Here is a 27,198-nt window from a genome sequence, read left to right as displayed (position 1 = left end):
AAGAAGCAGCAGTTCTAAAGAAATGCGTTCGTCAACCTGAGATTTGTTGCAATGAACGTTTGGGGAGCAGATCAGAAGCAGATGTTTGTGTGTTTGGGGTGATTCGTCTGCCGTTCCCGTACGCGCCAAAGGCGATCGTGTTCGCGATGTGACAACGAATTGTGGTGCCTTTGTTGTTGTATTCGCCTCTCCCGTGCCCCCTACTGGACATCTGTGATCATAAAATAGATCTTTAGGATTAAAGATTCGGATTCTCAAATACGTAACGCACGGACGTGATAATCGATTAATCGTTATTTCATGAAATCGATACCGAATCGAGACCGACCGGGTGGGGGGGATTGGCATCAGTAATCGAACCCAGCGCGGTGGGAACGAATCGACACACGGATCGAGCAATCGATCCGGGCCCGGCCAACTCTTCCTCTTTGTATTTCCCATCGCGGTTCGGCCCCCCCCACACCCCCCCCCACACCCCCCACACCCCCCCCCACCCCCCCCCCCCCACCACGGACGCTCGCGATTGGCCGGAGCGCCGTCGCCTCGCGCCAGCAAAGCGGCGCCCCATTGGTCCAAGGCGCTTATCCGTGTTAGGAAATTCGAGGCGAAGGGGGTGGTTTTTTTTGGTTGTGGAGTAGCGAGAGAAGTGGAGGTTTGGCGGTGGACGAGGTGGACGAGGTGGACGAGACGATGGCACGGGCGAGCGAATAAAGGAGGAGGAGGCGAGGAGGAGGAGGAGAGGCAGCCTTGACGACGCGAGAAAGCCATGGACAAGCCCGGGCAGAGGAGGTAGAGCGACTCGGCTCGGCTGTCTGGGCGCCAGTAGGCCCCGATGCGCCCGGGGCGACTTCCCCGGCGCGGAAATTGCCCAGAATTGTTGGTTGACGACACCTCGCCCGCTCCTACTCCCCCCCTGTGTGTGTCTCTCTCTCATCGCTCTCTCATCTCTCTCTCCCGTGTGTGTCTCTCTATTATCTCCCCCCCCCCCTGTGTCTCTATTATCTATCCCCCTGTGTGTGTCTCTATTATCTCCCTCTCCCCCTGTGTGTGTCCGTCAGTGGTTAGCCGCTACGAACTCGGCCAAAACAAACACCCCCCACCGAGTTCGATTCCCGCTCGCGGCCCGTAAAGTTGGCAGTGGGGAGACAAAGGCGGTCGGGCGTGGTGTTGGCTACCATTCATAGGCTGACTCCGGTTGGCACGGTTGGCTACGTGCGGCGCGAAAAAAGTTCTACATATATACATACTGTATATACATACTGTAGACTAACACTACATATATACATACTGTATATACATACTGTAGACTAACACTACATATATACATACTGTATAAACATACTGTATATACATACTGACCTAGACTAACACTGCTCATCGACTCGCACTACCCATAGACTCAACACACAACCAAGTCTACCCATAGGCTCCGTTGTGTTAGAGTGTAAATCCACAACATTTACAATCTAAAGATTTACAGATTGTAAAAGTTGTGGATATTTACTCTCCAACACAACCGGTGTGCGCTGTAACGAATTGGCCACGTTTTGTTTACGTGATAACCCCTTACGAATATGGCTGTGTCGGGTGGTGGCGGTTTTGACGACGCTTTGTATATTTACGCGATCTAACCCGAGAAAAAAAAAACCTCATGGATAATATTTCTCGCGAAAGCCAGTGGAAAAGAGCTTCATAGCCTTTCAGATTTTTCCGATACAAGTAAAGATTCAGATTGCTCTGGTCTAACAACACTGGTGATGCTGAGCCATAAAGGAGGCTGCTGTGTCTGGGGATTTGACAGCAGCACGATGACCATCAGTTTCAAAGACAATGCGTCGTTATAAGAGTTGGTTTGCATGTTCACCACAAGTCTTGTGTGTGCTTATTGCAGGACTTAATTCCTTGCAGAAGGTATAATCCATTTGGTGTTTGAACATCTTAACACCTCCTGTTTTATTGCCAGAAAGGGTGAAACCTATTCTATTTCTTTTATACTTTGATGCCTGCAAAAAAGGTCCTATGGTATAGATTAGAGCCTATTTATAGACGTTCTAACAAATGAGATGATTTGGGTACTGGGTACAGGCGGCCCTGTGCCTCTGTTTATGCTCCAGCTAATCCTAACCACCCCCACCACCACCAGCGCAATCCCAGTAGCTCGAGTTGACGCACTCGAGGTACTGCGATGGGTCACATACCCGGTAGAGGACCGGCGGTCACTCTCTAGGCCAGTGTTCTAAGTTTCAAGGCCGCTGCGGGCCCACTGGCGGCCCCTGGGTGGCCTTTAGTGCCGCCCCTCTCCCCCAATAATACACAACATAACGTGAAAACACCCCCATCGTCATTATCCTCATGGTGCTGCTGTCAAACCCCCAATGGGTTCAAATTTGTGGCGGTCCTCACTAACACACTGATTGATGCGTTATCGGCCAAAGTGTCCGCCGCCTCTTAAAATTAGTGAAGGACGCCGCTCTGCAGCCACTGCTCTAACACACGCGCAGGCATGCCGCTGTTTCTCAACAGCATTTGTGGTTCTGTTGTCCGCTATGTCAATATCCTTCCCCATCGCACCTTTTGCATGTCGTCGGCTCGATCAGTTTCACCGCAGCCTGCCCGCATTTTCCTCTTTTGATTTAATATGAAGTGTAGTTAACATACTTGTCAACCCTTTATCAGTGCCCTACCGTATTACAGACCAATTCAGACCTTATTGGTCATCTCGTGCCCCTTATAAATCTCAACGTTCATCCTACAAAGTCCCTTCATAAGGAGAGAAACACAAACAAATAGAGAAAAATAAATGTTTACCCATATTGATACGGCTGTACGCCGTATGGACCTAAAAACTAAATTTCCCTGTAAAAGAATATGGGGTAAACCGTATGGGCTGTGACAGCTGTTAGTTAAGATTCTGCCTCATACGGTTAAATGCCTGGCACGAACAAGGGGAAGGCACCCGAGCTCCCTGGGATGAGTTGGATTCCGAGTATAGGCAACACTCTAATCTAAGTTCATCCCGGTGGCTGGAGTCACTCTTAACCACTAGGATGAGTTCGAGTCTGAGCGTAAGCGAATAGGAGACTCTCTCAATCTCTCACAGACCTCTTTGAGACAAGGTGACGAGATGCTAACTACCTTGCCTGGTATACAAGTGGTCGTGGGTTTGATCCCGACCCTGATGCCTGTATATTTGGAGTTTTCATGTCTCACTCTCTCCCCATGGTCGCGTGGATTTCTCCGGGTCCTCCGGTTTTTCACTCCAAGTTTAGAAACACGCGTTTAGAGTATTGTCTGCTTATATGTTTCCACGTGATAATGATAAGCCCCTGAGTTGAGCTATCATTTGTGATTGGTCCCTTCTGAAAAAGAGCCACATAGCTCAGTGGGGCCTTACCTGATCAAATAAATAAAACCTCGTGAAATCGTTTAATGAAGTGGCACAGAGTGAAATGTGTAAATATCTTGCAACAATTGGAAATACATTTGGGTAAATGTATATTCTGTATTTACTTACGGTGTTTCACAAAGCTGAGACCATGGCTGGATGAACATATGGTCTGTGATTGGTTAAATATATCTGCGAAGTTGTTGAGATGTTGGCGGGGCATTGGTGGGACCTTGGTGGAAACAGTATTGGCAGAGACTCAGTTTCTCTTCCTGCATCTGCATGGACAGTAATCGGTCACTTAATTTCACGCAGTACAAATGTGAAGGATATTTAAGCATTTGATAATCACGAAAGGAAGTGAGTGGGCTTGGCTAGGACTCGTCGCGAAACTACGAACGAAGCAATGTTTTGTTTTAACGGGGAAAGGCCCCACTGAGCTACATAGCTCTTTTTCAGAAGCGACCCTGCCAATCGCAAATTATAGCTCAACGAAGTGGCTTATCATCACGTATACTTCTATAGCAGGAACCAAATAATCTTCAATGCGTGATGTTGATTCTTAAATGTGGAGGTAAAAACCGGAGGACCCGGAAAAAAATCCACGCGACCATGGGTAGAGAAACATGAAAATTCCAAATATACAGCAGTCGCCTGGGTCAGGATCTAACCTACTATCTCCTATTACACCAGGCGAGGTAGTTAACATTCCACGACCGTGTCACTAGAAGGGATGTTGGACTGTGGATGAATATTAATAACGGGAGCGGCAGCCAAGGTATGGAACACATCCGAGAGAACGTCTAGCAGGGAGATGAAGCGATGCAACCAGCGCCTTGGTGTGCTAGATTCGGTTGCTGCATCGCGGGATCGTGAGCGACGATGATAGCTTGGGAAGGGATCTTCGACTTCTCATGTGCTGCCACCAGAGTCGCACGTTTATCTCGTATCGGGCTCGTGATGATGATGTGGCCCGGTCTGTAGCCCCGAGGGCGTTCTGCACGGTACACACCTCCGTGAGCTGCTGCATGGTCTGTGTTTCCCCAGTCACGTGTGTCAGTGTCACTTTGTTGTCATTACCCCGCACCTCCGATTGGCATGGTTGGCTACGTACGGTGCGAAAGACGTTCGGCACACATACTCATGATGCTGCGTGGTCGGTTTCGAGCAGTCGCGTGCGTACGTTGAACTTCTTAGTGGTTGGCCGCGGCTGATGATGACGGCAATGAAAATGCGTGAGTTTGTGTTTCGATTTTCGTGTGTGTCAGTGTAATAGGTTGACCATGGCTGACGACGACGATGACGACGATGATGATGATGCAATGACGACGATGAGCTGTCACGCTGAGCTCGGCCCTGTCGTGTTCCCGCAGTACGCTGAAGAAGCTGAGCGAAGACAGCCTGACGAAGCAGCCCGAGGAAGTGTTCGACATCCTCGAGAAGCTCGGAGAAGGGTGAGAGCTCCCCCGCTCCATCTCACAACCACGGCCCACGGCAGCCGCCAACCCGTCACTTAACCCTTATAACCCATCCTGATGATGTACGCGATGTACGTACGTGTGCGTCGTCGGTCTTTTCTTCTTCCAATTCCGTTCCGATGGCATACTTGGTGCATGAAAGCGATCTGTGTGGGCACGGCCGCCGTTTCCTTGCCGTCACATCCTGCGCTGCCAACACAGGAATCCCGCGCTGAACCCCTTTCCCGCTTCAGAGACGGAACCGGAAGAAGAAAAAAAACTAAAATAAAATCACGTCATCGGTGCCGAGGCTCCCACAAGGCCATGCAGGAGGGGCCGTGCGTGACACAGTTTGGCTGACAGCTATCGTAGAGTGGCGGCGGTTGTGTCGCTGCGGTTCTCTGCAGTTAGTAACATTGTTAATTAAAAACATTGGCGTGACTACTGCGCCTCTCTAAATAAAATGAGAACCCCAAGCCGCTCACGCGTTCCGAGATTCAGCGGTGAACGAGGACATCCACCGTCCTGCTACTTGCAGACGTCTCGGAGCGGGAATGGGTGGTGACATCGCCACAGTAATTGCGCCAGGTTAAGTGCACTTTGAAGTCATCACGTGATGTGTCGAAGGTTTGCTGGTAGGAGGCCAGGGAATAAACCCTGGTGTTATGGGCTGACTGACTGAGGTGACTGGCAGATGCACCCCCTGTGATCCCCACTATGCCACCTTGCTGAGTTTTAGCCGCCCGGCGCTCCACTCGTTGTTGTGAGCGTCGCTCCTCTGCCCTCCGCTGTTTGTTGCAGAGCGACTGCCTCCATCTGCCCTATAGCCTCAAAGTACACCTAGCTTGGCACTGCCCTCGAGCGTCCTTCATGAGCCTCCGTCTCACAATGACACATGCACACCAACATACCTTCATCGTCATAAGCCACTGCTGGAATAATATATAATTTTAAGGTTCACTTTGAGAAACATTTAATGTTATTGAGCCCTTTTGTCTTTTTATTAAAAGGCAACGTTTTTTGTCAATCAATTAAGAGTAACTTTGAAGTAAAAATATGAGGCTCCAGTTAAGGCTCGTACATCGTTAATACATTTAACTCGCAGTGTTGAAATCGGAGGGACAATTACTCAAGCGCTGCAAACCTTATCTGGAGCGCTGGTCGTTAGTAGAGATAAGGATGCCCTGCGGCGCGAGATGTTGACTCGCCTGGTATACAGGAGGTCTTGAGTTCGATACCGACACTGACGCCTGCTGTATATTTGGAGTTTACGGATTTCTTTCTCTCTTCCCATGGTTACATGGATTTTTCTCCGGGTGCTCCGGTTTTTCCCTCCATTAAGAGTCAACGTCACGTGTTTAAGAGTATATTTGGCTGCCGCTATAAATTTCCACGCGATGATGATGATAAGCCCACTTCGTTGAGCTATCATTTGTGGTGGCCAGGTCGCGCTTCTGGAAAAGAGCTACGTAGCTCAGTGGTGGGGTCTTACCTGGTAAATAAATAAAGACGGGTGAAACTCCCGTGCCAAGGCAAACGCCAGAGCTCCCAAATCCCCAGAATCGGAATCCTTTATTTTATTCCTGCAGAAATCCGAAGAGCTGTTAAGCTCTTTATTTTTCCCTCCACAGATGCGTCCACTCTATTGAGCTCCAGCCGCCACCACGAGTGGGAACCGCCCCCCTGCCCCCCCCCCCAGCCCCCCCCCCCCCCCCAGCCCCCCCCCCCCCCCCCCCAGTGCACGCATCTCGGTAACTGGGCATTGCATAACGACCGGCGCGTCGGTGTTTTGCCAACGGCAAAAGCTGACCGGTATCCGGCGTTGGGATGTTTGGACCGACGCCAGTCGCAGTCGCATTTGGTTTGGCTGTGGCAGGAGACCGGAGGAGAACCACGCAGGCCAGGGGGAGAGATTACAATGAACTAAACTCAATAATAAATACCAATACCCCAGCCATTCGCCACTGTGTGACGGTGACGTCACCACGGCACCTGTGCTTTGAGGCCACGTGAAGTGTCGAAGGCTCGCTGACGGGAGGTCACGGGACGGACCCAGCAGGTGCCATGGGTTGGCTGACCGAGATGACCGGTAGATGCACCAGCTGTGTTGCCTGTGTTCTGTGTGATTGTGTGTGTTGTGGGGAGCGGTAGTGCAGCGGTTAAAGCACTGCGCTACGAACCCGACGAGCCGAGTTCGATACCTGCTCACGCCCAACACCATTGACTTTTATCTGAACTGGTCCTGGGCCTCCCCTAGGTCGACTCGGGCTCAAACGAGTACCTGGTGCGGTGTGTAAGCATCGGCACTTAGGGAGACAAAGGCGGCCGGGCGTGGTGCTGGCCGCCCACCCCCGTCGTGTGCCACAGTGCCCGGCGTTCATACATGCTGCTCGCTAACAGCACTTGCCTCCAGCAGTCTGGTAACCCTTTCTCTTTGTTGTTGTTTCTGTGTATGGACGCACAGCTCCTATGGCAGCGTGTTCAAGGCGATGCACAAGGAGTCGGGCCAGGTGGTGGCCATCAAGCAGGTGCCCGTGGAGTCCGACCTGCAGGAGATCATCAAAGAGATCTCCATCATGCAGCAGTGCGACAGGTGCTGCCTGCGCTTGCGTTGCGCTCACTTGTTGACTCATTCGCTCACTCACCGATCACTCGCTGGCTCGCTCGCTTCGCACAGCACCGCACCTCTGATTAGCACGGTTGGCCACGTACGGTGCGATAGAAGTTAAACTTGCACTCACCCACTCAACCACCCACTCAACCACCCACTCATCCCCGCACCTCTTGTGCCGGGCTGTTGTTAGTATCTTCATGCATTAATGTCAATTGTCTAAATATTATTAAGTACATTTTTGGGGTGAAAAAGGGGGTAACTTTCGGAACGAATTCAGCCTTCAACGTGCACTTCCTATACTTGCTTAACGACCAAATCGCTTAACGACCAAATCGCTGAACGACCAAATCGCTTAACGACCAAATCGCTGAACGACCAAATCGCTTAACGACCAAATCGCTGAACGACCAAATCGCTTAACGACCAAATCGCTGAACGACCGGTCTCGAGGTTACCAATTACCATCGTTAGGAGGAGGGGGGTCCTACTCTATATCAATATTATGCACGTAATTTGCACACCGGTGGTTGTACAGTGTCGATGCACTATGGCTTACCGAGCAATCTCTGTAGTACCGACAATTGCTGCTCCGAGAAGTAGCAGTAGTCGGAGGTTCTGCGCCACTATCCTCCATCCCATCTCCTTCACTTCGATTCAAGTCCTTGTGATCCCCACCCCCCTTGTTTTCGGGAGCGTATCTCCAGGGGGGGTGGGGGCGGAGGCCGTGAACCGGTGGGTGTTGTGGCCTGTACCTTTGATATGTTTGAACAAAATTATTCTGCCAGAGCGTGACTCTCGCTTACGTTGGGAATGTATTCCTTGTCGCGTTTGTGCGATGCATTTTTCGGCGTATTGCGTGGCGCGGTCAATTTGCCCCCCCCCCCCCCCCCGATTTCTATTTCGCATCGTCGCTGTTACCTTTTTTTACCAGTTTTATTTGTTGTTGTTGCTTTCGGTAGTTTGGCAATGACCTTTCCCGCCGGGTTCCACTCTCTCCCTCTCTCTCACGAACGACTCGGATCCTGATCCTGACCTCCCGAGTTCTCTCCCCTGGGTTTAAAACAAAATCAGTGACCCCTATTCCCCTCTCCTTCCTTCCCCCACTACCTCCATCACCCTTTGTCCCTTCATGTAAATAAACAATTGTTGAGTTAAATAGTAAAATAGTAAATCTTTACCCCCCCCCCCACCGCATCCTTCCCTCCCCGTATGAACATTCTCATGCTGCCCACTTGGGTGGCGGCGGAGGGAGCCCAAATCTCTCAACCCTGGGGCACTCAGCCCTGCCGGGGTTGTTGTCTGCGGAGTTTCTGTTCCACCCCTCACCAACCCCCCCCCACCAACCCCCCACCAACCCCCCACCAACCACCCACCCCCGACACGCGCTCACGCCGCTCCGTCCTCGCAGCCCCCACGTGGTCAAGTACTACGGCAGCTACTTCAAGAACACCGACCTGTGGATCGTGATGGAGTACTGCGGAGCCGGCTCCGTCTCTGACATCATCCGCCTGCGCAACAAGACGGTGGGAACGGCGGAGCGGTGCCCTCGTTATGTCGTCATCGTTAGCGTCGGCGTCGTCGTCGTTGTTAGCGCGGTGATGATTTGTCATTGTCATCATCGTTATTGGCACCATTGTTAGTGTGATCATCGTCAGCATTATTGTTAGTGTGGTAAGCATCATCATTCTTAGCCTGATCATCATTGTGAACGTCATCATCATCACAATCGTTTGCCTGATTATTATCAGCATCATCATCGTTGTTAGCATGATCATCCTCAGCATCATTATTGTTGGTGTGATTGTCATCATCATCGTTATCCGCATCATCGTCGGGTCTTCGTTTGTCCATGTGCGTTTACGTGCACGTGTGCGTCTCCATGTCTACCCTGCGTGTGCATGCGCCTTCCTGTGTTTGTGCGCGCGTGTCGATGGGGTTGTCCTGCATGTGTGTGGGCGTGCGTCTCGGGTTGTCCCCGGGGGTCACTCGTCACTCACGCCGTGCCTGTGTCCCCCCTCATGTGCTTCTCCCGTGTGACCCCCCCCTGTGTCCCCCTCCGTATCCCCCTCCGTGTCCCGCTTCTCCAGCTGACGGAGGACGAGATCTCCGCGATTCTGAAGGCGACGCTCAAGGGCCTCGAGTACCTGCATTTCATGCGCAAGATCCACCGCGACATCAAGGCCGGCAACATCCTGCTCAACACCGAGGGCCACGCCAAGCTCGCCGACTTCGGCGTGGCCGGGCAGCTCACGGTGAGCCTCGCCGGGCCACCGCACCGCTACGACACAGCGCATCACACCGCGCGACGCAGCACACGCCACGACGCCGTTACGCTGCCACGCTCAATCGCACAACACCGCGCCATGCTCTAGCATGGCGCACAACCACAGCTCAACCACACCACACATCAGTTCTACCACTGGTACCGCGCATCACGCTACATCGCCACCCCTCCACACTAGGAACAGAAACTACGGCCTGTGTCATTGGTATGAGCGATATGGGATGTGGTGATATGATTGTCACGCATCATCATCGCCCTCTAGTGGCTGACTAATGCCCACGAGAATGCTGCTGCATTCTACTGCTGCACAAGGGACAGTTGCCAATAGGGGGCTCTCTTGGCCACACTGCAGAAGAGCATCAGCACGGAAATGGGGAATGTTAGCAAGTACCCAATAAATACGCAATTTCTTGTTCCTGGTCATAGTAGTGGTGGTGGTGACAATGGTGGTGGTGGTGGTGATTGTGGTGGTAGCAGTGATTGTGGTGGTAGCAGTGATGGTGGCGGTAGCAGTGGCGGTGATAATGGTGGTGATGGTCGCGGTGATTGTGGCAGTGGTGGTGTTAGCAGTGATGATGGTGGTAGTGGTGGTGATGATGATGTTGGCTGTGGTGGTGGCGGTGATGATGATGATGGTGGTGTTGACGGCGGCGGTGGTCACCGCAGGACACGATGGCGAAGCGGAACACGGTGATTGGCACGCCGTTCTGGATGGCGCCCGAAGTGATCCAGGAGATCGGCTACAACTGCCTGGCGGACGTGTGGTCGCTGGGCATCACCGCCATCGAGATGGCCGAGGGCAAGCCGCCCTACGCCGACATCCACCCCATGCGGGTGAGTGCCCCCCCCTCTCGCCCACTCCTCCCTCCCCCCGCTCCTCCCTTCCCCCACTCATCCCTCCTCGGCACTCTCCCCACTGCCCCGCTTGCCAATCTCCCTTCCCCGCACTCATGCCTCTCCCCCCTGCTCACTCCCCCCACTCTCTCCTCTCCTCATCCTCTCAACTGCCCTCCCCACTCTCCACTCACCGCTCTCTCCACTGCCCCGCTTGCCACTCTCCCTTCTCCACTCTCCCTTCCCCACACTCATTCCTCTCCACTCTCCCCCCCTTCCCACTCTCCCCTCCCCTTGCCTCCACTCATCACTCTCCACTCACCACTCTCCCCACTGCCTGGCTCACTACTCCCTTCTCCACTCACCACTCGCCACTCTCCCCACTGCCTTGCTCACCACTCCCTTCACTCGCCACTCTCCCCACTGCCTCGCTCGCCACTCTTCCTTCTCCACTCTCCCTTCCCCACACTCATCCCTCTCCACTCCCCCCTCCCACTCTCCCCCTCTCCACCTCCCTCCTCTGTGCCTACCTATTTGCATATATTTGTAATGAGCGACTTCCATGACACGTCGTGTAGAGGGTGTTCTTCTTTATTCCACGTACGGGCACAGCACAGGCCAACGTTATCGGCTTCCTCTCCAAGTACACACTTATCTATTACGTTCTACGGACTACACACACGGTTGATCGCACGGCGGTTCTGCCTGTCCGCTCCCGGTCTCGCCGCTGGCTGACGGCGTGCTGGGGAGGACGGTGGAGCTCCGCAGGAGATCCGCCACGTGGCCGAACAACGGAGAGAGATGACAGCGAGCAGCGACGCAGTCCGGACCCAAGACTCCACACACCGACCCCGAGTCCCCCTCCGCCTCCGCTTGTATTGCCGCAGACGCGGCGAGGCTCCGCCTCCGGCCACGCCCTCTCGTGGAACTTTCTAGCCGGTTCTCGGAGTTTGTCGGCCGGCCCTGCCCTTCACCTTTGGCCCAGATACCTCTCCCTTTTGGGGATTGGATAATGTTTATAATGGTGTCTGTACCCGTGCTTCCCTTTTTCAACCAGTAGATGTCACTATCTCATTACTTATTTACCGGATTTGCTGAGATTTCCTATACGTTGCACTCCTGTAGCAGCGAGTCTTTTTCTCTTGTTTGTACATTTCTGTACCTGCCCCTGCTGTTGCCCTTCCCCCTAACCTCCGATTGGCGCGGTTGGCTACGTATGGTGCGAAAGAGGTTCCACATACACACCTACACACTGAACATCTGTGACAAGAGCTTCGGATTCCTCCAGGATAAATAAATATTCTGATTCTGCATACCCGTGGGCGTGCGTGCGTGGCACCGCAGGCCATCTTTATGATCCCCACCAACCCCCCGCCTACGTTCCGCAAGCCCGAGAACTGGTCTGATGACTTGACGGACTTTGTCAGGAAGTGTCTCGTCAAGAACCCGGAGCACCGCGCAACAGCCACGCAGCTCCTGCAGGTAACGCAGCGCGCGGCCGCCTGCAGCGAGTGGAGAGAGTGGAGTGAGATGAGAGGGGAGAGGCGGGGGAGTGCGTAGAGTAGAGTGAGATGAGAGGGGAGAGGCGGGGGAGTGCGTGGAGGGGAGTGGGGTGAGATGAGAGGGGAGAGGCGGGGTAGTGCGTGGAGGGGAGTGGAGTGAGTTGAGAGGGGAGAGGTGGGGGAGTGCGTGAAGGGGAGTGAGATGAGAGGGAAGAGGCAGGAGAGTGCGTGGAGAGAGAGGCGGGGGAGTGTGTGGAGGGGAGCGGGGTGAGATGAGAGGGGAGAGGTGGGGGAGTGCGTGGAGGGGAGTGAGGGGAGAGGTAGGAGAGTGCGTGGAGTGAGGTGAGAGGGGAGAGGTAAGAGAGTGTGTGGAGTGGAGTGAGGTGAGAGGTAGGAGAGTGCGTGGAGGGGAGTGGGGTGAGATGAGAGGGGAGAGGCGGGGGAGTGCGTAGAGGGAAGTAGAATAAGTGGCGGGGGAGTGCGTGGAGTAGAGTGAGATGAGAGGGGAGAGGGGGGAGACCATATGGAGATGAGAGTGAGAGTGAGGAGCCAGGTGGAGTGAGCGTGCCGCGTGTGCCCCCCTCCCCTCTCCAGCACCCCTTCATCAAGGCCGCCAAGCCAGTGTCCATCCTGCAGAGCTTGGTGGGGGAGGCCATGGCCATCAAGGTGAAGAGGCAGGAGATGGACGACGACCTCGACGAGGAGGACGACAACTCCGTGAGTGACCTCGCCACGACCTCACCGCGACCTCGCTGCCCTTCCGCCACATGACCCCCGCTGGGCGGTGGCTGGGCCACCTCGCTGCCCCACGCTGCCTTGTAGTACCCTTCCAGCCATTGAGCTGCCCCGTTTTCCTGCTGCCCTGCGCTGCCCTGGTCTCTCCCACTGCCCTGTGCCAATGAGTTGATCGGAATCGGAATGTTTATGTCAGAATGGGAATGTTTGTTCAGACTGGAGGAAGCCGATGAGCTATGAAGCTCTTTTTCACAGCTGTCTGGTAGTGGTGGTGGCGGTGGTGTTGGTGCCGATTGGGGTGAGCGTTGGCGTAGTGATTAGCGCCACTGCGTTGCGACCCCAGCGACCCGAGTTCAATTCCCGCTCACGACCAACATCGGTGACGAATATCTTAACCCGTCCTGGGCCTCCCCTAGGTCGGCCTCAAATGAGTACCTGGTGCGACGGTGTAAACATCGCCACCGGAGAGACAAAGCCTGAACTCATCTCGTGTAGATTTATAGAGCAGCGCCTTATTCCAAGGCGCATAACAGCAATTGTTAAATTGTACAAAAGATTACATTGATTGAGATAAAGAGTAGTGGATTTGTCATTAAAAGTGGTGGAGTCATGGTGACGGTGACGAAGAAGGTGGGGAGCGGTCAAGGAGGGGTTGGGGTAGTGACAGGGGTAGTGATAGGGGTATGAGTAGGCCTGGTCTTAGCTGGGGAGTGGGGGCAGGGAGGAGCAGTAGCAGGATGTTGATGATGCCGGGCTAGGGGAGAGAGATGGGGGTTTTTTAAGGGAGGAAAGGAAGCAAGTTCGTAATTGTTAATGATGATGTGGCCAATGCTGCAGATTATGCCAATGACGCCGATAATACAGACGATGTCGATTCTGCTGATGATACTGCTGATTATGCTGACGATTCCCCTGATGATGCTGACGATTCTGATAATGATGATGATGATTCCCCCGACGATGCTGATGATTCCCCCGATGATGCTGATGATTCCCCCGATGATGCTGACGATTCCTCTGATGATGATGCTGCTGATGATGATGATGCTGACGGTTCCCCCGATGATCCTGCTGATTCCTCTGATGATGATGCTGCTGATGATGATGATGACGATTCCCCCGACGATGCTGACAATTCCCCTGAGGATGCTGCTCGCAATGCCGCTGATTCCGCCGACGATGCTGCTGATGCTCCTGCGGATGCTGATGATGCTGATGCTGATGATGCTGCCACCAATTTTGCTGCCCATTCTGTCGATGCCGCTGGCCGACGACCGGACGGGACCGGGTCGACGTTGTGCAGGACGAAGAGGCGGTGGACAGCCGCACGATGCTGCGCATGGAGGATGGCAGCGATGCCACGGCGGCGGCGGGCGGCGGCAGAACGATGAGGGTGGGCGGCACGACGGCGCTGAGCGATGGCGCCCGCACCATGATCATCTCCCACGCCGGTGGCGACGCCGCTACCATGCTGGGCTCCGACCTGGGCACCATGGTCATCAACAGCAGCGAGGACGGCGACGAGGAAGAGGAAGGCCGCGACGGAGACGACGACGACGGTGATGGCGAGGTCGTCGACGGCACCATGAAGAGTGAGCCCCGGGGGGGGGGAGGGGGGGGGCGGCCGTGGTGGAGGTAGTGGTGGTCGCAAACAGCACTTGCCCCAACAGTCTGCTAAAGACTACACGGGATCTTTGTCTTTGGTGGTGGTGGTGGTGGTGACAACCGTGGTGGCTGTGTTGACGGTGGTGGGGAACGGTGGTGTAGCGGTTAGCGCTGTGCTGTGCAGCGAACTCGGCGACCCGGGTTAGATTACCACTCACGGCCAACACCGGTGACGATTATCTGAATCGTTCCTGGGCCTCCGGTAGGTCAACTCGGCCTCAAATGAGTACCTGATGCGGTGTGTAAACATCGCCACTGGGGAGACAAAGGCGGCCAGGTGGGGTGCTAGCCACCCACCCCCTCGTATACTGTACCGATGTACGTAGGTGCTATTCGCTAAGGGCACTTGCCCCTACATTCTGATAAGGCTATACGGGGGATCTTTGTGTGGGTTGGTGGTGTGGGTTGGTTGCGGTCGTGGTGGTGATGGTGTGTGGTTGTTGGTGTGGTGTGTGGTTGTTGTGGTGGTTGTTATAGTGGTGCTAGTTGGTTATTGTTGTGGTGGTGCTGGTGTGTGGTTGATCATGGTGGTTGTGATGGTGGTCGTGGTGGTGATGGTGGTGTTATGTGATTATCCGGCCAGGCATAGACACGCCGGACCACCGCACACAGCGCCCCTCCTTCATGGAGTACTTCGAGGCGAAGGACCGGGAGAACAAATCTGGGCCGGCCTCGGGGGGGGCGGCCAGCAACGGGCGCAAGGCCAGCGGGCCCCACGCTGACTTCCGCATCCCAACGGACGGAGACTTCGACTTCGTACGTCCGCACTGACGCGCGAGCTTAGGCGGACACAGACAAGCAGACACGCGGGGGCACAGACACGCGCGGGGGCACAGACACGCGTGGGGGCACAGACACACGTGGGCACAGACATGCACACGCGGGCGTAGAGGCACGCAGACACGCGGAGGCACAGACACGCGCGGGCGCAGACACGCACACACACGGGCGTAGAGGCACGCAGACACGCGGAGGCACGGACACAGACATGCACACACACGGGCGTAGAGGCACGCAGACACGCGGAGGCACAGACGCACGCGGGCACAGACATTCATACGCGGGCGTAGAGGCACGCAGACACGCGGAGGCGCAGACACGCACACACACGGGCGTAGAGGCACGCAGACACGCGGGCGCAGATACACTCATGTCTACACGATGATGATGATGGTGCTGGTGGTGATGATGCTGACGATGATGCTGGTGTTGATGACGATGCTGGTGGTGTTGATGATGATGATGATGACGACGATGATGCTGGTGTTGATGCTGCCCCTGCTGCTGGTGGTGGTGTTGACACTGCTGCTGCTGTCACTGACCGCCGATGTCACCGCTACGCTGCTTCTCTTGTCCTGCTGCTCATGCGCCTCTGATCGTCCCCCCCCCCACCCCACCCCTTGCTTCGTCGACCGCCGCCGACATCGCTGACCTCTCCATCGTCTCCACCTCCTCGTCCTCTACCTCGTCCACCTCCTCGTCATCCCCGCGCATGCTGTGCGGTCGATATGGCGCTCCGCAGCTGAAGGTGATGAGCTACGAGGAGCTGCAGGCGCGGCTGTCGGCGCTCGACCCGATGATGGAGCGCGAGATCGAGGAGCTGCGCCTCCGCTACCAGGCCAAACGGCAGCCCATCCTGGACGCCATCGATGCCAAGAAGCGTCGCCAGCAGAACTTCTGAGCCCCCCCCCCCCGCGCCGATCAGCCTCCCCCCTGCCCCTGCCCTCGTCCTTGGCGCCTTCAGGCGTAATTGCCCGCCCACTCGCCCTGGAAGTCTCGCCGACGACAGACTCTCCTGCTGCATCATCGTTGGAGCACGACTCCCCTCTGACCCCTGGCCTCTGCCGCTCCCCCCCCCATCCTCCTACCCCACCCCCCCGCCATCTCTCCTCTCCGGACCCCGGCGCGGTGGCGGTGGCGGTGGCGGCCGTGCCAATCTGCGTGCCGGCATCCGGTGCCGGTGTTTCTCGAGTGGCCTTGGTGCAGCAAGCGGCGGTGGCGCAGCAGTCGGTCGGTCGATTCGTGGGTGGGAGGAAGGAAAAAACGTTCCTGACCCACATCCTTTGTGCCTCGAGAGGCCACAACGTCATCATCGTCATCGTCGTCACCGTCGTCGTCACAATCGTCACCATCGTCACCATCATCGTCATCGTCGGTCTTCCTGTGTTTGCTCTGTATGTCTGTTTTCTTTATTTATTTAGTTTTGCTCGCCGTGTTTTTGTTTATCTTTCAACCTCCACCCCCCTTTCCCCTCGGGGGTGTCCACCTGGCTCCGCTCGGCAGCTGCGCTCGCCGCCCCTCGCAGTAAACTTCGTTTTCATTTTATTCTACCTGACCACCAGGTGAGGCCCGCCGCTGAGCTTTCCGTGGCTCTCTTTAGGAAGCGATGGCTCGACGAAATTGGCCGATATCCTAATCATCATACTCTCAAAACACACGCGTGATGCGTCGATTCTCGATGCGGAGGAGAGGGACCAATCGGAGGAGCCGGAGGAAAGAATCCACGTGACCACGATGGGGAGAGAGAGATAGGCGAGCAAACTCCAAATATACAGCAGCAGCAGGCATCTTCAGGGTCAGGATCCAACCCACCACCTCCTGCGTACCAGGCGAGGGAGTTAACATCTCCTGACCACCGTGCGCAGGAGGGGACGACGTTCCCGCAGGGGATCGCTAGCGCCCGTGACCCTGAGCCATCCGACTCCCCGATGTGGGAGTTTGACCCCAGGCAATGGAGGTAATGATTGTAATGAGACTGACGATGACGCCCGATGGCGCAACGAGGCGGCAAAGGGGGTCCGGGTTCGATTCCCAACTCGGGGCGGCGCTGTGTGTACTTGGAGTCTGTGTGTTGCTTCTCTTCCCCATGCATACCTGTCAACCCCTTATCGGAGCCCTACCGTATTACAGACCAACTCAGACCTTATTGGTCACCCCGTGCCCCTTATAAATCTCAACGTTCATCCTACAAAGTCCCATCACAAGGAGAGAAACACAAATAAATCGACATTATTTTTAATGTTGAAACGGCTGTAATGCCATATGGACCCGAAAAAACTCAATTTCCCTGTAGAAGAATACGGGGTAAACCGTATGGGCTGACAGCTATACCCATGTCGTGCATGGGATTTCCTCCGGGGTCTAAAACGGTGCGCAACGGTGTGACTGGTGTGGGGGTGCACACATCCCAGTGGTGAAAGATCACTCGTTCGCTCGCTTGGGATCGCACGCGCACAGCAGCGACATCACCGCCCCCTTCCACCTCTACAAAATTACTTGGCAGGACCCCTCCCGGCAAAAGTCTTTGAGACTCGGCGACGCTTTCCCGGGTGTACGAATCTTGTGGAGGAGAGGGGCCGAGCGGCAGTAACTGGCGGCACCCTGGGAACAAACCCCGCAACGTTCGAATCAGAATATTCAGACTGGAGGAGGAATCCGATGAGCTATAAAGCTTTTTCTCTGCTGTCCAGTAGAAGCACGGGGTCAGGACGTTACAGCAACGAGCGATACAATAGACACTGTGCAATAATCCCCCCCCCCCCCCCCCAGGGTTTACGTGGGGGTTGCGTTCCCTGCAAAGGTGCGACGATGAACGTCTCCCGCCGCGCCTCGTGGTTCCGCCAGCGAGCGAGCGCCACCATCATGCCAGCCGTACCTCGCTTCTGCTGGCGCAGCGGCGGTGGTAGCCGCGTGGTCGCTAGTTCGCTCGCTCGCTGCTGGACGTGTGTCTGTGTGTAAAAGAGCTGCTTAGCCCATCGGATTCCTCCAGTCTACAAATGAAGATTCTGACGGATATCTCGCTCACTCGCTCGCCCGCCCCAGCCGGAGATGAAGGGAGGGACGGAGGATGGAGGCGGCTTTCCCCGCAATGACGTCTCGACGTCGATGGGTTGACGGTCGCTTACCAGCCGGCTGGGGGGGGAGGTCGGTCTGTGGTTGCTCACTCGCCGGTGGAGCAGCGAGTCGCTCGCTTGGTCCGTTGGGGTGGAATGGTCGGGGGGTTTTGGGGGGGGGGGTCTTGCATCGTGGAGCCGTGCGCTGGGCCGCTCGTGGTGGTAATTTAACCACTCCGCGATGTTATTGTGAATATCCATCGCGTGTAATCTTTGTCGGGCTCCGCTTCCTCGTGGAGAATCGCCCCACTGGGGGCTGGGTGGGATGGCGGAGTCGCCGTCCCGTGGTCTTTCTTTGCTTTTTTGAATTGGCGTCTGGCTCGTGACCACTTGGGGGGGGGGCGCTCCTCCGCCGTGAATAAACCTCGCGGCAGGCGTGGGCGGCAAGGGCGGAGGAGCGGACGCCGCGCGGTGAATGCGCAGTCTTCATCGTCGCCACCATTGCCACCGTTAATTCATCAGCATCGTTATTGTCATTAAAAGTTTTCTTAATTTTCATCATCAGTCACCGCACCATCGTGTTCATCATTACTGTCATCGCCGTCCTCATTGTCATCGTCGTCGTCATTATCTTGACTCGTAATCGTCATCGTCACTGTCTTCATGACCGTCGTTGATATTGCTCGGTTATCCTTCTCTGCTACTGCTTCCTGATGGCAACGCGATGAATGAGCACCATCTATTTTGTTATCTTCTACCATTTGAATAAATATTTTGTTTTCGTCAAATCCGATTCTGCTCGTTTAACAAACTCAGCTGTTCTTAGATTGGGCACGGTGCCGTGTGACGTCTCGCGGTCACGTGACGTCACGCGGTCACTTGACGTTTCGGTCACGTGACGTCCCGCAGCCATGTGACGCCTCGGTGGTCACGTGACGCCTCTCAAGGACCATTTCTTTTTTCCCCACTCCCCGTTTCCCAGCGCGGTTTTCCGGTCTTCGCCCGTGCGTTGGGAATGTCTTCTCCCAAGCTTTCGCCACGCCACTCGCTACTTTGTACAGAATCAGAATCTGCAGTATTTATACTGCAGGGGGAATCCGATGAGCTGTGAAGCACGATGCAGACACGAGGGGAGTGCAAAGTACAGGAAAGGCAAGTGGTAGGGAACGGGGAGCGCCTGTCGTTGCCTGCAGTAAGCATAGCGAGCGCTTTTTTTGCACAGAGATGGTGAGAGGTAGTCACACTTGTTCGACTTCTTGTCGTACAGCTGCTGGTGTAGATGGCAGAGCAACAGCTACAATGTCACTTTGAGGTGGTCACGCCAGCAGACAACCGCGTCAGGAGCAGTAGCAGAGTGTATCATCGCTGTGATGTCTCTATGGGAAAATGGATCTCTGTGGGTCTCTCTGAGCCTCCATGGATCTCTGTGAGTCTGTGGGTGTCTAAGAATCTCTATGGGTGTCTGTGTCTCCACGGAGTGTATCATCACCGTCACCGCTGCAATGTCTCCTCGTATTTGCGGATGGGAGCCATTGCGTCGTCACAAGTGGTGCGCTCTGTTCTGGATGACCACGGTCGCACACCGCTGGAGAGATTTTAATTTTCCATTCGTGCGTCGGTGTTTTTGTCGACAGAGAGGAGAATAAGAGGGAAGTCATAAGCCCGGGCTTGGAACAGAGGGGCAGAGAGCCGACGGCGCGGACGTCTGGGGGAAGGGAGTTCCGGACTTTTAGGAGTAGCCAGAAACATCGCTGCGATGCAACGTTGACGTCAGACTACCGGGGGTCAGTATTTAAACTGAACTATTAACTATGGGACCTTTTTTGCAAGTATCAAATGAAAATTCAGAATATATTTTTTTTCACTTTCTGTCAATGGAACAGGTGTTGAGGTGTTTAAACGGCAACTACCTATTGTGGAGTTTGGTGTTTGAACGGGCTTGTTCGTTGATACTGCCAAAAAAGGTCCCATAATGCAGCTGCTCACCCCGAGCTGTAAATGCTCCGATACGTGTGGCATTTTCCTTGTGCTGTTCGCCTTTTGTTATCCTCTGGCCTGACACTGGTGGTAGTGAGACTGGGCCATCAAGAAGGCTGCGGTCTCTGGTGTCGGCCAATCAGATAATGTTTTGTTTGCATTAACCTCAAGTACTTGTGGTTAATGCAGTACTTGATTCATTGCCTAAATGTTTATCTTCTTGGTTCTTTCGGTAAAGTCACGTAGAAGGGAAGTAATAAAATAATAAAAATAAAACATAATAAAACAATTCTCACGACGTTTCGGCCACAACGCAAGCAGCCGTCCTCAGGTGAAAACCAGGTCCGTCGAGGCGACAGAGTCTGAATGAAACAGCACACGAGCTTGGAGCATATATATAAGCTGGGCGCATTGACAAAGGAATTTGCATATTAAAAGGAATTTAGCATATTTATGGGAAATGCAGGAATGTGATTAGTACTGCATATGCATGTGCATTATGCAGGATTAACAGCATCAAAGGGAGCTGCAGTTACTGCTGCTGCTGCAATTGCTGCTGCCGCAGCCACCGCTGCTGCAGCAGTTGCTGCTGCTGCAGTTTCTGCTGCTGCTGCAGTTGCTGCTGCTGCTGCAGTTGCTGCTGCTGCTGCAGTTGCTGCTGCTGCTGCACTTGCTGCTGCTGCTGCACTTGCTGCTGCTGCTGCACTTGCTGCTGCTGCTGCACTTGCTGCTGCTGCTGCACTTGCTGCTGCTGCTGCACTTGCTGCTGCTGCTGCAGTTGCTGCCTTATCCATTTTAATATAACATATGTATTATTCTACCCACCCTAATGTGTATCATACTGCTATATGTTTACTGTACAATTACGACACCATACATTACTCTGCACACTGCACCATGCCAGTGAGTGGAACGCGGTCTGAAAGTCACCGTTAACGTGAACACAATCAGTTAAGATCCGAAATGGTTTATTACGTCCTTCCAATGATTGCTAAGCCAGAATCCATCTTCTCGGTTGAAATTGTCTCTGTGTTTGTATATGTGGATCGCCTCATGAACGAATCTCTCATGATAGCCAGATGGCTTGCAGAGAACCTCTGTCTTGGAGAAGTCAATGTCATGTGAGCCCACTGAATTGTAACAGTGATCTGCCACGGCTGAGGTGTTTGTCCTACCGTGTTTCAGGTCTGCCTTATGTTCACGGATGCGGTCCGAGACATGTCGTTTGGTTTCTCCAATGTAACTGCTACCACAGAGGCAACTTAGTCTGTAGACGCCAGGGTACTGTATGTCTGGAACCACATCTTTTACAGACGGGACCAGATCACGGATTTTATGTACTGTGTTGAATCGGACCTGGATCTTGTGTTTAATCAGGATTTTGGAGATCTTTTTTGTGACCCCAGCAATGTAGGGTAAGGTGGTCTTGAAAGGCTCCTCAACAGGATCCTTCTTGATGGTTGGAGTGATGGCTTTGCGGATTGTGTAGTCGGAGTAACCATTAGCCTTAAGAGCTTGGCGTACGTGTTTGAGTTCACTGGAAATGTGTTCATGGTCGGAGATGCATTGGGCTCTATGATATAGAGTCTTGATGAGGGAATTCTTCTGGGATGGATGGTGGTGGGAATCCGGTTTTAGATAAGCATCCGTGTGGGTGGCTTTCCTGTAGACAGAGTGGCTCATTGAACCATCAGGTCTCCTTTTGATTAGGACATCCAAAAAGGGTAGCTTGCCATCATTTTCGACTTCCATGGTGAATCTGATGGCTGGGTGTATGGAATTGATGTGGTCGAGAAATTGGTCTAGAGCAGGCCGGCCATGTGGCCAGATGATAAAAGTGTCGTCTACATACCTCTTCCATAAGGTCGGGCGTAGAGTGGCAGTCTGGATGGCGTCCGTCTCAAATTTCTCCATGAAGATGTTGGCTACAACCGGAGATAGGGGGGAGCCCATTGGGGTGCCCTCAATTTGCTTGTAGAAGGTTCCATTCCAGGTGAAGTATGTATTGGTTAAGCAGTGTCTCACCAGGGGGGGTACCCCAGCATTCAGTCCTTGATGAACCAAGTCTTCAATGATTGCGATGGTGTTTATATTAGGTGTTTGAACATCTTAACATCTATTCTGATTATTCAAACTACGAACTAAACTCAACTTTTATTGTACCAGGCAAAGCCCCACTGAGCGATGTTGCTCTCTTTTTGTTAGAAGCGACCCTGGCGATCACAAATGATAGGTGAACGAGAAGTGGCTTCGCGTGGAAATTTACAGCAGCCAAATACTCTTAAACGCATTAAGTTGATTCTAAATGTGGAGGGGAATTACCAGAGGACCTGGAGAAAAATCCACGCGACCACGGAGAGAGAGAGACACGCAAACCCCAAATCTGACAGCAGGCGTCAGGGTGGGTATCGAACCCATGACCTCTCTACCAGGCGAGGTCGTCAACATCCCGCAATGGTGGCGAGATGTTAACGACCTCGCGATTATGGAGAGATTAGCTTCTGGCTCTCTGACGTGTTATCGTCGGGTTCTACATCTTCTGTGCTGTGTCCGACGTTTCTCTCCACGTGCCGGGAGCCTCTTGAGGAGCCGATTGGCGTCGTAACGTCGTGCCGTCGATTGTGTACACGCGGGGTGTGCGTGATTACAATGCCGCACGTCATCATGGCGTCATACTGACCGTGTGTGTTCGTGTGTAAGCAAGTTGGCACAGCAGGGGGCACAGGTGGTGCATCAGCCAGTCATCTCAGTCATCTCCGTCAGTCGACCCGTGGCACCTGGGTCTGCCCCGTGACCACCTGCCCGCGGGCGTTCGACAATTCACGTGGCCTCAACGTGAACATAGCCTGGCACAAGCGCCGTGGTGACGTCACCGCCACTTAGTGGCGAATGGCGGTTCTTTTTGTTGATGGGGAGCGGTGGTGTAGCGGTTAGCGCGCTGCGCTACGAACCTGGTGGCCCGAGTTCGATTCCGGCCAACACCAGAAACGATTATCTGAACCGGTCCTGGGCCTCCCCTAGGTCGACTCAGCCTCATATGAGTACTTGGTGTAGTGGTGTGTTGTAAACATCGCCACTAGGGAAACAAAGGCGGCCGGGCGTGATGCCGGCCACCCCCACCCCTTTGTGTGCCGTGCCGGCCTTCATAGGTGCTCCTTGCTAACAGCGTTTGCCCCCAAGTCTGTTCAGGCTATACGGGGGATCTTTGTCTTGTCTGTGTGTGACCGTTAATATGCACGATCAGTTCAACTCTGCTTGTGCTTACGGGGTCAGAGGAGGATCGGGTGATGTGGGTTTCTCCCGAGGATTCTCTTTTTGCATTTTCCTTCCCTCGCTCCCCTCTTCGATCACCGAGCGCCGTCATTATCGGCGTCGTGACGTGAGGAATCCGATCCCGACACCTACTGCTGTGTATTTGGAGTTTGCGGTGTCTCTCTCTCACCGTGGTCGCGTGGATTTTCCTCTGGGTCCTGGAGAAAAATCGGGCATTTAGGAGCCTGATATTTTTTTATTCTCAGCGCTGGAATATTGTTTTCTCCAAATAAAATGCGGAACCAGATTTTGGCTAACAATTACAGTATGACTTGTTTGCAAGTTTCCCCCCCCCCCTCCGCTAGTACTGCGCGTGGTCAACGCAGACTCGATGCCTTGCAAAAGGGATCTCTTTTGTCAGTTTAACACGTCGGATTTCGGGACCAATATCATCCATAATGTAGTTTATTTTTAGTGAGAGCACGTGAATATAAATGTGTCGTTAAACCCGCCACCACCCGACACAGCCAATTAGTTCACAACAACAACCAAAATGTTTGACTCGCGTAGAGACAGAGGGAGCCCATAGTACAGGTTTTTTTGGGTGAGATCGACCGACACAGCCAACTAGTAAGGGTTGTCACGTAAACAGAACGTGCCAATTCGTCACTAGTACAGCAGACCGGTGTGTTGGAGAGAAGATCCACAACATTTACAATCTGAGTCCGACGTTTTGCCAGTAATTGTAACCGGCATCATCAAGCAGCCAGATTTGTGGAGACATCCTCCTCCTGTTTAATTCCTTAAATAGAGGCGTAGATGTGATGACGTCGTATACATGACAATGGGAATCCATTGCCGGTTGGGTTATACTGGTAGGAACCTCCTGGTTACAGGGAGGGGATGGGTGGGGAGGGGCTGGGTGGGGAGGGTGGGGCTGGTTGGGGAGGGTGGGGAGGGGCTGGGTGGGGAGGGTGGGGAAGGGCTGGGCTGGGTGGGGAGGGGCTGGGTGGGGAGAATGGGGAGGGGCTGGGTGGGGAGGGTGCGGTTGGGTGGGGGGTGGGAGGGGTGGGGCTGGGTGGGGAGGGGCTGGTCACCCCGTGGTGCCCTTATAAAACTCAACGTTTAACCTACTCACGCCGGCTTGTGCCTGGTGGTTGGGGGGGGGGTAGGGGGGCGGGTGGTTGGGGGGGTGGTTGGGGGGGGGGGGTGGTTGGGGGGGGGTGGGTGGTTGGGGGGGGGGGTTGGGGGGGTAATTGATCTAATTAGAAGCGAGCGCTGCGCAATGTTGGTGCTCAATAATTCATGATGGCGGTATCGGCGGTATCGGGTGGAGCGTCTATCGACGTTCCGCGCATCGTTTGCAAATTTTTTTTGGCTCTCAACCCCCCCCCCCCCCCCAGGTCTCCGTTTACACTCCCGTCAGCACTGTCCTGCAACAAACAGAACAAGACCTCGTGAAGGTCATCGTCATCCTCATCATCGTCGTAGTCATCATCATTGGCCCTGTCATGATCGCCATCGTAAGAAGAATCGCTCCATTGCGTTGCCGGGGAGGAGGAGGCTTGTTGAACCGGTAACCTTTTTTTCTTTCGCAAAATTGGGTTACCGGGTTCGGGGAAGTCTGGCAACCGGGTGGCAACAGTTTGCGGTGGAAGTGCAGTGGGTTCTAGCTCGGGAGTGAATGCGGAATCTCAGCCTGGGAGATGGAGTCGAACCTGCGACCTCGGGACGATCGCTGACGCCTCCGATGAGCATGGTTGGCGATGTACGGTGCGAAAGATGTTCAACATAATACATACTGCCCATAGACTAACACTGCCCATAGACTAACACTACCAATAGACTAACACTGCCCATAGACTAACACTTCCCATAGACTAACACTACCCATAGACTCACACTGCCCATAGGCTAACACTGCCCATAGACTAACACTACCCATACACTAACACCACCCATACACTAACACTACCAATAGAATAACACTGCCAATAGACTAACACTTCCCATAGACTAACACTGCCCATAGACTAACACTGCCCATAGACTAACACTGCCCATAGACTCAACACTCCCCATAGACTAACACTACCAATAGACTAACACTGCACATAGACTACCACTACCCATAGACTAACACTACCAATAGATTAACACTGCCCATAGACTAACACTACCCATAGACTCAACACTGCCCAGACTCAACACTCCCCATAGACTAACACTACCCATAGACTAACACTGCCCATAGACTAACACTACCAATAGACTAACACTGCCCATAGACTAAGACTGCCCATAGACTAACACTACCCATACATTAACACTAACCATTGACTAACACTACCGATAGACTAACACTGCCCATAGACTAACACTGCCCATAGACTAACACTACCCATAGACTAACACTACCCATAGACTAACACTGCCCATAGACTCAACACTCCCCATAGACTAACACTGCCCATAGACTAACACTACCCATAGACTAACACTACCAATAGATTAACACTGCCCATAGACTAACACTACCCATAGACTCAACACTGCACATAGACTAACACTACCAGTAGACTAACACTACCAATAGACTAACACTGCCCATAGACTAAGACTGCCCATAGACTCAACACTCCCCATAGACTAATATTACCAATAGACTAACACTACCAATAGATTAACACTGCCCATAGGCTAACACTGCCCATAGACTCAACACTCCCCATAGACTAACACTACCAATAGACTAACACTGCCAATAGACTAACACTGCCCATAGACTAACACTACCCATAGACTAACAGTCCCCATAGACTAACACTGCCCATAGACTAACACTACCCATAGACTAACACTACCCATAGACTAACACTGCTCATAGACTAACACTGCCCATAGACTAACACTACCCATAGACTAACACTGCCCATAGACTAACACTGCCCATAGACTCACACTACCCATAGACTCAACACTGCCCATAGACTCAACACTCCCCATAGACTAACACTACCCATAGACTAACACTGCCCATAGACTAACACTACCCATAGACTAACACTGCCCATAGACTAACACTGCCCATAGACTCACACTACCCATAGACTCAACACTGCCCATAGACTCAACACTCCCCATAGACTAACACTACCAATAGACTAACACTACCAATAGACTAACACTACCCATAGACTAACACTACCAATAGATTAACACTGCCCATAGACTAACACTACCCATAGACTCAACACTGCCCATAGACTAACACTACCAGTAGACTAACACTACCAATAGACTAACACTGCCCATAGACTAAGACTGCCCATAGACTCAACACTCCCCATAGACTAACACTACCAATAGACTAACTACCAATATATTAACACTGCCCATAGACTAACACTGCCCATAGACTAACACTGCCTATAGGCTAACACTGCCCATAGACTCAACACTCCCCATAGACTAACACTACCAATAGACTAACACTGCCAATAGACTAACACTGCCCATAGACTAACACTACCCATAGACTAACAGTCCCCATAGACTAACACTACCAATAGACTAACACTACCAATAGACTAGCACTGCCCATAGACTAAGACTGCCCATAGACTCAACACTCCCCATAGACTAACACTACCAATAGAC

At 53.4% G+C, this 27,198-nt stretch overlaps 1 protein-coding gene across 1 annotated transcript; it reads left to right on the top strand.

The window, feature by feature from the left end:
• The first annotated feature begins 629 nt into the window (after nt 1–629).
• LOC133340786 (serine/threonine-protein kinase 3-like) lies at nt 630–19,097 on the top strand. Its single transcript, XM_061549173.1, has 11 exons — nt 630–789; nt 4,759–4,839; nt 7,307–7,435; nt 8,865–8,979; nt 9,544–9,708; nt 10,407–10,574; nt 11,919–12,056; nt 12,671–12,793; nt 14,115–14,403; nt 15,060–15,232; nt 15,999–19,097. The coding sequence occupies exons 1-11, from the start codon at nt 767–769 to the stop codon at nt 16,155–16,157; spliced, it is 1,563 nt and encodes a 520-aa protein (XP_061405157.1). The 5' UTR covers nt 630–766; the 3' UTR covers nt 16,158–19,097.
• Nucleotides 19,098–27,198: the final 8,101 nt, after the last annotated feature.

The sequence above is a fragment of the Lethenteron reissneri genome, chromosome 10 (assembly GCF_015708825.2).
Source record: "Lethenteron reissneri isolate LAM-NWPU_2019-01 chromosome 10, ASM1570882v1, whole genome shotgun sequence".
In the NCBI taxonomy this organism is placed as follows: Eukaryota; Metazoa; Chordata; class Hyperoartia; order Petromyzontiformes; family Petromyzontidae; genus Lethenteron; species Lethenteron reissneri.
The sequence above is the reverse complement of the archived record's forward strand: the minus strand, read 5'-3'. Positions and strand labels throughout refer to the sequence as shown.

What these genes read in the sequence shown, in the direction of transcription:
- LOC133340786 (XM_061549173.1), top strand. Translation starts at nt 767, where the DNA reads ATGGACAAGCCCGGGCAGAGGAG. An exon ending in CCGACATCCACCCCATGCGG is followed by an intron (nt 10,575 to 11,918) that starts GTGAGTGCCCCC and finishes GTGGCACCGCAG; the next exon opens with GCCATCTTTATGATCCCCAC. An exon ending in CGTCGACGGCACCATGAAGA is followed by an intron (nt 14,404 to 15,059) that starts GTGAGCCCCGGG and finishes TTATCCGGCCAG; the next exon opens with GCATAGACACGCCGGACCAC.